We start from the raw sequence: 11,080 nt of genomic DNA, 5'->3' as shown, positions 1-11,080 counted from the left end.
TAGCAATTAAATAGGTACCCTAGTATACCTTTAAATATTAGGTGGCAACTCTCTTTTATCAACAACAGAGAAACCACTAGTTGAATCTTGTTTTGACTAGTGCAAAATAGGGTGAAATACTTGGTTTACTACCAGTTGGGAATCACATTTGATTTCAATAACCTCGAAACCAAGTCTCCGGCCAGCTCAAGTTCTACAATCAAAGCCTCATACTCGGCATTATTGTTAGTCAACAGAACAGTTTTTATGCCCAACCTTAGGGTCTCTCGCGAAGGCGTGATAGGACCACCCCGATCCCAGGCCTTTTCACATTGAAAGCTCCATCTGTGAACAAGGCTGAAACTCCTGATGTCATTTTCGACACTATCACCGCTTCTTTTGCAGCCAAAGGCAATAGCGCGAGATTGCAATCGGCCACAAAGTCGGCCAAAATTTGTGATTTGATTGCAGTCCTAGGTTTATGTTCAATATCAAATACACTAATTTCAACTACCCATTTCGCAACTAACCTGACTACTCAGGTTTGTGAAGAGAATTCAGCAAGGAAAAGGTTGTCACAACGGCTATCATGTGGCACTAAAAATACGGCCTAAGCTTTCGAGAGGTAACTACGAGAGCTAAAGACAGTTTTTCGAGGTGCGGATAATGAGTTTCCACTTCTGACAAAAACTTTCTAACATAATAGACAGGAGATTGCTTACGTTCGTCCTCCCAGACTAGAACGGCACTTACCACTACCTTAGAGACTGCTAAGTATATTAGCAGTTGCTCACCTTCCCTCGAGTTTGATAGTAATGAGGGGCTCGATAAGTAACGTTTCAGGTCTTTTAAGTCTTGTTGACATTCTGGAGTCCATTTGAAATTGTTCTTCTTCTTCAGAAGTGAGAAAAAGTGATGACATTTTTTCGAGGACCGAGAGATGAACCTGCTTAGAGCAGCCAATCTCCCGGTTAGCCTTTGCACTTTTTGACGCTTGTCAGCTGGTCTGGGATGTCCTTGATGGTTTTGATCTTGTCAGGATTTACCTCGATCCCCCTTTGTGAAACGAATAAACTTAAAAACTTACCACAGCTAACCCCAAACGCATGTTTTTCAGGGTAGAGTTTCATGTTGTGCTTCCTCAGGATATGGAAGCAGGATATGGAAGGTTTCCTGGAGGTGCTTTAAATGGTCACCTTCATTTAAAGACTTGAACAATATGTCATAAATGTAGACTTCTATTATTTTACCTATTTGTTTCTCGGACATCTTGTTCGCGAGTCTCTGATAAGTGGCTCTGGCATTTTCAAGACCGAAGGGCATCATATTATAACAATATGTGCCAAAGTTCGTTATGAACGAAGTTTTTTCCTTATCCTCCGGGTTCGTCTTAATTTGATTGTACTCGGAATACGCATTGAGGAAACTCATTAACTCGTGCACGTTCATTCCATCAATCATTCGATTAATGTTTGGCAGTGGGAACGAGTCTTTTGGGCAAGCCTTACTCGTGTCTTTGTAATCTACGCACATTCAAAATTTGTTATTCTTTGTTGGAACTACAACTACATTAGCTAGAAAATCGGGATACTTTACCTCCCGATTTTAACATATGTCAATTAATCGAGTTACCTCTTCCTTCACAAACTTGTTTCTGACCTCGGCTATCGGGAATTTGTTTTGCCAAAACGGAGGGATGCTTGGGTCCAGGCTTAGCCTATGCACGACCACCTCTAGTGGGATACCTCTCATATCCGAGTGCGACCATGCAAAATAATTAACGTTAGTTTTAAGGAAATTAATAACCCTTACCTGAGCTCGGGATTAAGTCCTAATCCCAAATGAAATTTTCTCTCCAGGAATTCCTCAAACAAAGATACTTGTTTAAGCTCTTTCGTCGTGGACTTGGTGGCGTTTGTCTCTTCCGGTACCTGAAAGTATCTCGGTACCTTGTGGAATTCCGATGCTCCCTCATCTTTATCATCCTCGCTCGGCTCTGGAGTAGGTGTCTGTTCCAATAATATCAATTTGTTGGGATCCTTAACCTTATTACTGGAAATTGACACTGCGTTCATTTGTCTTGTTGCAGGTTGATCTCCTCTTATTTGCTTGATTCCCTCTAGGGTCGGGAATTTTACTAGTTGGTGATAAGTTGATGGTACAAGCTTCATCTCATGTAACCATGGTCTATTGAGGATTATCTTATAGCCCATGTCACTGTCTACCACTTCAAATAAGATAGTCTTTGTGACCCCTTCATCATTCATAGGCAGCAAGATCTCCCCTCGTGTTGTCATACTCTCCAGATTGAACCCGACGAGGAGTTTTGTTGACAGAATGATACTTCCAGTTAATTTGGCTTGTTCTATCACTCTCCATTAAATGATATTGGCTGAGATTCCTGGGTCAACCAAAACACGTTTAATCTTAAAATCTAGAACACTAAGAGAAATTAGCGTGCGTCATTATGTGGTAGAAGAAGTCTGTTGGGTCCGCTTTTATGAAGGTGATGTCATCTTTAGCGACTTCCTAGAGTCTCTTGCCATGGGTTACCGATACTTTTATCTTTTTGGCCGCCGCGAAGGTTAAACCATTGATTTTGTTCCCTCCGCAAATCATGTTGATTGTTTGTCGAGGAGGGTCTTCCCCTATCTTCAAGGTTTTTGTGTTGTCACGGTTGCGACTGTAATTGCTCTTAGCTTTGTCGCTCAAGAACTCGCTAAGATGGCTATTCTTCAGTAACATTGCCACATCATCGCGTAGATGACGACAGTCCCCAGTTCTGTGGCCATGAGTCCCATAATATTTGCACCATAAATTGGGATCCCTTTGGCTGGGATAGGATTTGGTTTTCTTTGGGAATAGTGCCTCTTTGGTATTGCTCATCGCCAATACCAACTCCACTATGCTAATATTGAAATTGTACTCTGACAACCTGGGATAAGTAGAATCTCGGGACCCCGATACCTCTTTATCTTGCAACAACCTATTGTTCTGACCACGGTCAGTTCTTCTATCGAGGGCGAACCTATCTGCGGACTGGAACCCTTTGTTTTCACGCCCTTCAGCTCTCTCATTCGGCAAGAATCAGCCCTTAGAAAATCATCGATCTGCATCAAAATCATCTTTGAATTTATCCTGGTTCTTGTCTTGGTCCCGACCCTTGGTTGATGTCGGGAACTCGAACTAATCATCTTCTATCATTATCTTTGATTTATATCGGTTATGGACATATACCCATGTGGTCGCTTGGGACTCAAATAGGCTTTCCTTCAACTTTTGGGATGCATCGGAGTTCCACGAGTTCAAACCTTAGTGAATGACTCGGCTGCTCATTCTTCTGGCTCGGCCGGTAACAACATCCTTTATTTCTAGAACCTGATCGCGAACTCACGTAGCAATTCGAACTCTCCTTGCGAAATTCTAAATATGTCTGCCTTCCGGGCATTGACCTTCCTGGCCTCGGCATGGGCCTTAATGAAAGAATCTGCGAGCATTTGAAAGGAATCTATCTAGTGTTCGAGTAGAAGTGAGTATCATGTCGAGGCCCCTTTCGTGAGGGTTTCTCCGAATTTCTTCAGCAGATTCGACTCAATCTAATATCGGGCCAAGTCGTTTCCTTTCAATGTCATTGTATAAGTTGCGATGTGCTCCTCAGGGTCTGAAGTCCTATCGTACTTCGGTATGTCTAGTATTTTGAATCGTTTCAGAATCAAGTCTAGTGTTGCACTCGATTTAATTAGCAATTGGGTGTACTTCTTCGAGTTCGAACCCTTCAACCCATTCGAGCGTGGAACTCTTTCGCGTTCTGATCCATCCATTTATTCATTTCCCTCATGAATCTCATGAGTTCGGTTTTGAAGTGATCATTACCGTTGTCGTTACCGGATCAGCTACCAATCCTCCCCAAATTCGTTGAAGCTGACCTCATGTCTCGGGGTGTTATTATCAACTCTTTGAACCACTTGATTTGCAGGAACGTCGAGAGGAGCTGGGCCTCTTTCGTTTGCTTTGTTGGAAGCGCCTGATAATGCCTTTTTTAGTTCCGTCATGACCTAGTCATGCTTTGAGAGATGGGCCATGATGGCCTTTTGCTGCTTTCTCAAGATCCTTATCGTTTCTGCAACATGCTCATCCTCAGCATCATCGGGAATCGCTTCCCTCACATATCGGGGATATTGTCCTCCATGGATCGCAGTTGCTACATCCCCCTTGTTGCGGATGTCACTTATTGAATCCTTGTGTTGAGACAGATTTTTGTGTGCGTCAATGTTGTGTGTGATGTTGACATTGTTAGCCACTATTTTTTGATTTTTTTCTATGAAACAAAGAATCAAAGAGTTAGTAACATATGTAAGGATCAACTAAATTGCACAATTGTCTAAGCCCCGCGGGCATCAAATTGTCTACCCGTAAAATAGTACAATTGAATTTGTTATGTGGTTTATAGACAAGAAAACTAATTTTATCCAAAATGATAAATAAATTAAATTAAAAATAAGACTTAGCGTTAAAATCAAAAGAAAATGGCAGACCTGGCTCCGGGAACAATGCTTCCGAAGACAGAGATAATAGCAATATCAGACAGAAAGTAAAGTTGTATCATTTAGCTTGAAAATAAAGTATAGCATAAGTTTTTCCAGAGATTTCGTGCCCCAGCAATGGCTGTTGAAACTACTATTTATAGCTATACTTAGAAAACACGATCATAGGATCAAGTACCTATTAAATGACAGTAAATGGGACCATTAATGAAGGTGTAACAACAGGCCATGAATGCCAAAAATTTCTACAACAGTTGCCTATTTAATGTTAGAGAATATTTTTCATTAAATGACATGTGGTGGCAAACATTCGTTTTACTTCTATTGATTATGCTCCCTTCGAAATCTATTGATTATGTTCTCTTCGGAATCTGTCCAATACCAACTGCAATTGTTGTCCCCGACTTATATTCTTACTCGATTCATCTGTTTTATGCCTTCGGTTCCACGTGACACGCAATCTTTCAATCATTTAATATAAATCAATTTTACCCGTGCACAAACATGCTCTAAATTTAGCTCTTGGTGGGGGCGGTCGTGTGCGTAAAGAAAATCGCATCGAATTCAGATTTGACCGATACTTAGCTGAATTTCGAGAATCTATAGAAACAAAGCTGAATGGCTGATCATTAATTAACTACTCTCTCTCTCTCTCCTTCATATTTTTTAGTACTAACATTGTAAGGTTTACCTATTTCTTGGATTTGTACAAATACTAGAGAACTTCTCCTTCTCTCAAATCTAACAATTTCATAAAGACGAGTTAATTAACATTCGCAGATGGTGGAGCTTTTCTTCTTTCAGATGTGTTTCTGCTCAGCATTCTCCTTAGTGAACCAGCCAAAGAAGTCACTGACAATGGATCATCCACGTTTAAGCTATTCTCATTCTCTGATCGATCATTAATTGGAACATCAACAATAATCTCTAATGTAGAGATTGATTCTTCTTGATCAGCCAAAGAAGATGTCATTAATTCTTGGTTACTTGATTCAAGAGTAGTCTTGTTGTTTAGATCATTGAGGACAGGTGCTCGACATATGGGACATGTGGAATGAGAATATAGCCACATGTCAATGCAATCGACATGGAATGCATGGCTACACTTGGGTAACTTCCTGCAAACTTGTTCATCTTCGAACAAACTGAGACATATTATACACTCTAATCCTTTCTCCTGCTGCTCATTGGACAAAGGAATTGAAGAAATAGCTGATCTTGAGAGACCCATACTTGCAGGGGTGGTGGTAACATGAGAAACAGAAATAGAGTTTCCACTCCTATGACGAGCTTGGACCAAGAACCACTTGGCATAAATGTGCAGAAGTAAAACAAAGAGAATTACAAAAAACAGTGATATGATTGCTGCAAGCATGATATTGCTATCATATGATAGAATACTATGGATGAAGTTCTCTCTAGGAGGAGGAGGAGGAGGAGAACTGAACATTGTTTGGTTGCTTTGTGTGAGTTTAATGAAAACAGTGAAACAAAGAAGTAGCTTTCAAAGAAGTCTCTATGGTAATGAAGTTATGAATTGAAATTCCTACTTATTTGGTGCAAGGGCGTAAGAAACATTGAGTTGGGATTACGTTTCCGTGAAAATAAAATCGTTGGAGACTGAATAAATTTTGATTTCTTCTGTATTTGCGGGTGATTTGTTAGTATTTGGAGAGAGAGTATATATATGTAAAAAATTAGTATATTTGTTTTTTCCCTGGTTAATTTACAAGGTCAAAAGGGAATCCCTTAAGGAGGTAAGTGTTAGAGTCATGCATGAAAAACAGAGCAATCACAGGGGAAGGGGGCTGAAATAAAGGTCTCGTGAAGGCGACGGCAGCTATTGGTGACTGTGCGCAATGACTATTGTATTATTGGACGGTATATGGTTCTTTGTACTCTTATTCCATTTATTTTTGTGCCACTAGAAAAATACCATCGTCACGTAATATCTTAACCACATTTTACTAAGCCTGAATATGTTGGGAAAGGTCTCCTATTTTATGTGCAATAAAAGGAAGTCTGGTGCACTAAGCTCCCGTTATGTGCGAAATTCGGGGAAGGGCCGAACCACAAGAGTCTATCGTATGCAGTCTTACCCTGCATTTTTGCAAGAGGCTGTTTCCACGGCCACACTTTCCTTATTAGTTCGTTCCACAAAAAAAAAGGACACATTTCTATATTTGAAAACAATTTAACTTTAAAGTTCTTGTTTTACTCACTTTATCCTTAATGAGAAGCTTTTATAGTCACACAAAAGTAACGGCTGCACAAAGCTTTTGCCTTTTAAACTTTTAGGACCACATATTATTTACCCGTAAAATGGTACAATTGAATTTATACGTGGTTTCCAGACAAATGAATTAATTCGATGCTGATATAGTAAAAGAATTGAACAAATACGCAATACTTAGCCTTGAGATGTAGATGAAATAGCAGAAACAGTAGTTCCGGGAGCAGGGCTTCCGGACACAACAACAATGAAATCAAAATACAAGAAGATAAAATTGTATAAAGCTTTGAATAGATTATAACGTAAGTTTGCTAGAAAATTCCTTCCCTTACAATTATAATAGAGCTAATTATTTATAGCTACACCTAGGGAATAAGGTCCTAGGATCAAGCTCCTCTTCAATGCCAATTATGATGGCCATTGAAGAATGTGTAACAGCGGGCATGAATGTCATATTCTTTTGTAACGGGCAATGTACTAAATGCCGTAGATTATTCTTCATTAAATGCTACCGGGTGGCACATGCATTTATTCCATCTTTATGAGCATCATTCTTTCCGATAACAAATAGAACAGTTGTTTTCGGTCTTAGCTATCATCTGCCTCTGGTTCCACGTGTCATCCTCTTATGCAATTACTTAACATAGCATATTTTACCCTATACATATATTTCAAAAGTCCTTTTTTTTCTTAAATTTTATGTCAAATCAAACTAAATCATCTAAATTGAAACGGAAAAAAAATATATTTAAATACATTTCCTATTCATCGAAAAAATCTTCTTATTTGTTAAACTCAATATTCAGTCAAAACACTGGTACGCAATTCGTTGTGGGATTAGCATGCTTTGTTGTTTTGGTAGGATGAAGAGGGTCACAACTCACAACTGCCTTGGAGTTATTAGTTTCAGGGGTCCCATGTGAATTTGAAAGAGAAGCAGAGGCTTTAAAAGCTTACTGACTTGAGACCCTATGAACCACTAGCTTATTCCCTATTTTGGGGATAATTTCCACCTTTTCCTCCATGTTTTTGGTAAAGCTGGATCTTTTCACAACTTTGGAAAGGCCAGCCTCGTGACACCTGACCTAATCCAGAGGCATAGACCATTATATTCACGGAGGCAGCAGATTAGTCCTAAGATTGGGTCGTGACACAAGATTTGTTCGTTGACTATACTACACTTCCTTTACCCGGGAACTCAATAGTTTTTGCTTAAATAATATATGTGTGTTAAAAAATTTATTAAATATATCAAAATACTAAAGTTAGAACCCATAAAGTTATCGTCGGTTTAATATTCAGAACCCATAAAGTTGAAATCTTAGCTCCGCCTCTTCCTTTACCAGATAAAAGAACGATTTATTATTGCATAGGTCCTTTGCAGGCTTACAATTTGATTACTGTATAAGTTTTGCTTCTATAAGTATAAAATAATGAATATGAATTTGTTGATATCTCATTTCATCAAGTATACTTCTTTTATGTTTTACAACCAATTAACTCTTAATAAGTCTTATTTATTGTATAAAGGGTCAAATACATAGACAACTCCACAAGCTTATTCATATTTTCCACTTAGACATTTTGTCAAAGAATTTTACCTATTGAGCACTTAAAGCTAGTTAAAAGTGTACCAATAATACATAAAACTGCTAAAGTGGCACTGTGCATGCTTAACACATCTTCTAGGAGCGATAATTGACTTGTATTACCAACGATTTGGCCCAATAAACGCGTGTCTACGTATCAATAAAAAGAAACAAAGACACTGTAATGGTGCGGTTCATGGAAGGTGTTTATTCATAAAATGGATAACAATTAAATTTGTACGTAATTTTAAGAATATAGGGTAAATTCAACATGAATAATAAAAAATGTTAGATAAATAAATTAAAGACACAATGAATAATCAAATCACTCGTAATGTTATGGAGCAGTTTGGACTTGGATTGGGCAATAGTTTCTGCCTTCGGTAGGGTCCTTGGTTCGAAGCCAATCCGGAACAAAGAACAAAAGTAAAATTAGGACTTTGCAATAACTAGAAAGCATAGAAATAAAATTGTATTGCCTTAGTGTGCGTGTTACAATGTGTCCTATTGAAATAAAAGCTTCCCCTTTATATAGTAGGAGAGTTTTATTTTTAGTACATTTCTAAAAAAGGTAAAAAAAATCCTCCTTTTTCGTTAATTACTAATCCATTACCGACATCGGGCGAGATCCGCACCGTGATATCCGATTGGGTACGGATATTACGACCATCTGTTAGTCGTGTGCAATCGTTTGCCATGTTTTCCGAAGTCTTGGAGCTCATTCTGGATTCAGGGGGTGTTGCCGTATTAGGTCCGATGGCGAGCATTCCGTTCGGGCCTTGCTACAAAGAGTTCCCGGCTTCGATTTCGATCTCATATTCTCTTACTCCATTTGATACACAGGAAAATCGGGGTGTGCGTTAATCAATTTCACCCGTATACATAAAGTCCCCTCGTTTTTCAAAGAGTAGATTTTGCCGAAATGATGGAAAACAATAGATGAACCCCGAATCCTTCCTTCATACGTTTCGACCGAGATGACGGACAAGCCAAAATGGGCCATCAGTCGCACCGTTCTAACTTCGAACACGTGTTGATCATCGGTTGGTTGTCTTCGAATGCGACACATCGCGAAATGATTGCATTTTTCCCTATAAAAGCTTCAACCCTCTTCACTTTTTTTCACTTTCTAATCCTAGCTCTTACCTTCGAACTTTTTAAAGGCTTCCAAGTTTCTCAAATCTTCATACCTCACTTCTTGAACCTACACATCTTCATCTCTAACCTTCAAACCTTCACATTTTTCTTGGATTTTCACCTAGAACTTCATGTCTTCATTTCTAATCTTCATACGCCTTGTTCAAATCTTCATATATTTTCCAAATTCATGATGGCCAAAACATCCATGTCAGTACCATAGCAAACGGCCCTTTCATCTTCCCACCCGGCTGCAGATATCGAGGTAGATGCTCTCGAGGTGCTTCCTGATCCTTCTATGAAAAGCATCACACCCGGGGGTTGTTCTATCGGGGATGACTTCAAGGTCGAGAAGGCCTCTGTCAAACAAGGCTGAGGCAAAGGACCATGGAGATATATATGCTCCATTACTGAAGATACCCTTCCCATAGTCTGAGAGGATTGTAAATGGGAAGGCAAAGACGTGGTTGTCCTCGGACCTGAGGACAATATTACTACCTACAAGGAGGGATATTTATGTGTTTACACTTATCCTTTCACGCTGGGTCCGGTAGACCCGGTAATCCTGGTCTTTTGCAAGAGGTACAAAGTGAGGCTCGGGAAAATCCACCCATCCTTATGGAGGATCATGATCCTCTTATGTTATTTTGCGAACACCACTGAATCTCCTCGCTGAATCTCATCGGTTCACCTTCGACCACTTACTCTGTCTGTATAGTCCCCGAATTTTCTGAGGGAACTAATCAAGCTTATTTTCAAAGCTGGCAAGATCTCTTTTTCGATCATAGATGAGGATCGAGACCGAGGTTGGCAGGGTCATCTTGTTCGGGTAAAAACTAAAGACTTGATCCCTCCCGAGTTTCTCCCCCGAGAAGTGGAATGTATCTCATAACTGTAGTCTTTCCTTAAGTGTCAATTTCTCTTTTATTTCCTCTCTCATTGCTACTATTTATGGTCGTGCAGCTGTTGCCCGTGTTCCTAACGTGATCCCCTGGCTCAAGAAGTGGATTGAAGGAATCTAATATCAGATGTTGTACTATGAGCGGACATGGCGCAAACTTTCCAAATGAAAATGGGAGGCCCGTTCTTATGGTAAGGCTCTCCCCTAAATAGTATTTACTAAGCCCCAACCTTATATAATGCTGACTTTTTCCTTTCCCTCGTAGGTTTGCCTAAGACCACTGAACTTAGGCCGTGACGGGGATAAGGATACGCCCTTACCCATCAAACCCTCCATTTCAAAACAGCCAGGGGACTCCGCGGATGAGAAGAAGAGAAAAAAAATCGGGTTCCCCGGATCCTAGGGTGAAGATAAAAAAGAGGGCGGGTACCTAGGCTCCTAAGCCCAAGAAGAATACTAAGTCCAGGGTGCCCGAATCTGACTTGCTTCACCGGCTTAGGGATGAGCCCAAAGAGGACGATATCTTTGTCGCCCATAGATCGATCCCTACTGGGGAGCAGGTGACGACCGAGAAAAGGGGCCACGAGGCCGATCCCCTTTTGATTCAAGAGGCCGAAGTGGAGACGGGGGATGTGACCTCCCAAGAAGTCGTTCATATTCTGAAGGAGGCGACCAGTGTGATAGACATCATCGAGAC

The 11,080-nt window shown here is 40.1% G+C and overlaps 1 protein-coding gene across 1 annotated transcript; it reads right to left on the bottom strand.

Moving 5' to 3' along the window:
- Positions 1–4,789: 4,789 nt before the first annotated feature.
- On the bottom strand, positions 4,790–6,397 carry LOC104249537 (RING-H2 finger protein ATL63). The gene has a single exon (XM_009805979.2). It carries the CDS (start codon positions 5,971–5,973, stop codon positions 5,287–5,289), a length of 687 nt encoding a protein of 228 aa, XP_009804281.1. The 5' UTR covers positions 5,974–6,397; the 3' UTR covers positions 4,790–5,286.
- Positions 6,398–11,080: the final 4,683 nt, after the last annotated feature.

This window comes from Nicotiana sylvestris, chromosome 7 (assembly GCF_000393655.2).
Source record: "Nicotiana sylvestris chromosome 7, ASM39365v2, whole genome shotgun sequence".
Lineage (NCBI taxonomy): Eukaryota > Viridiplantae > Streptophyta > Magnoliopsida > Solanales > Solanaceae > Nicotiana > Nicotiana sylvestris.
This window is presented reverse-complemented; position numbering and strand designations above follow the sequence as displayed.

What these genes read in the sequence shown, in the direction of transcription:
- LOC104249537 (XM_009805979.2), bottom strand. Translation starts at nt 5,973, where the DNA reads ATGTTCAGTTCTCCTCCTCCTCCTCCTCCTAGAGAGAACTTCATCCAT.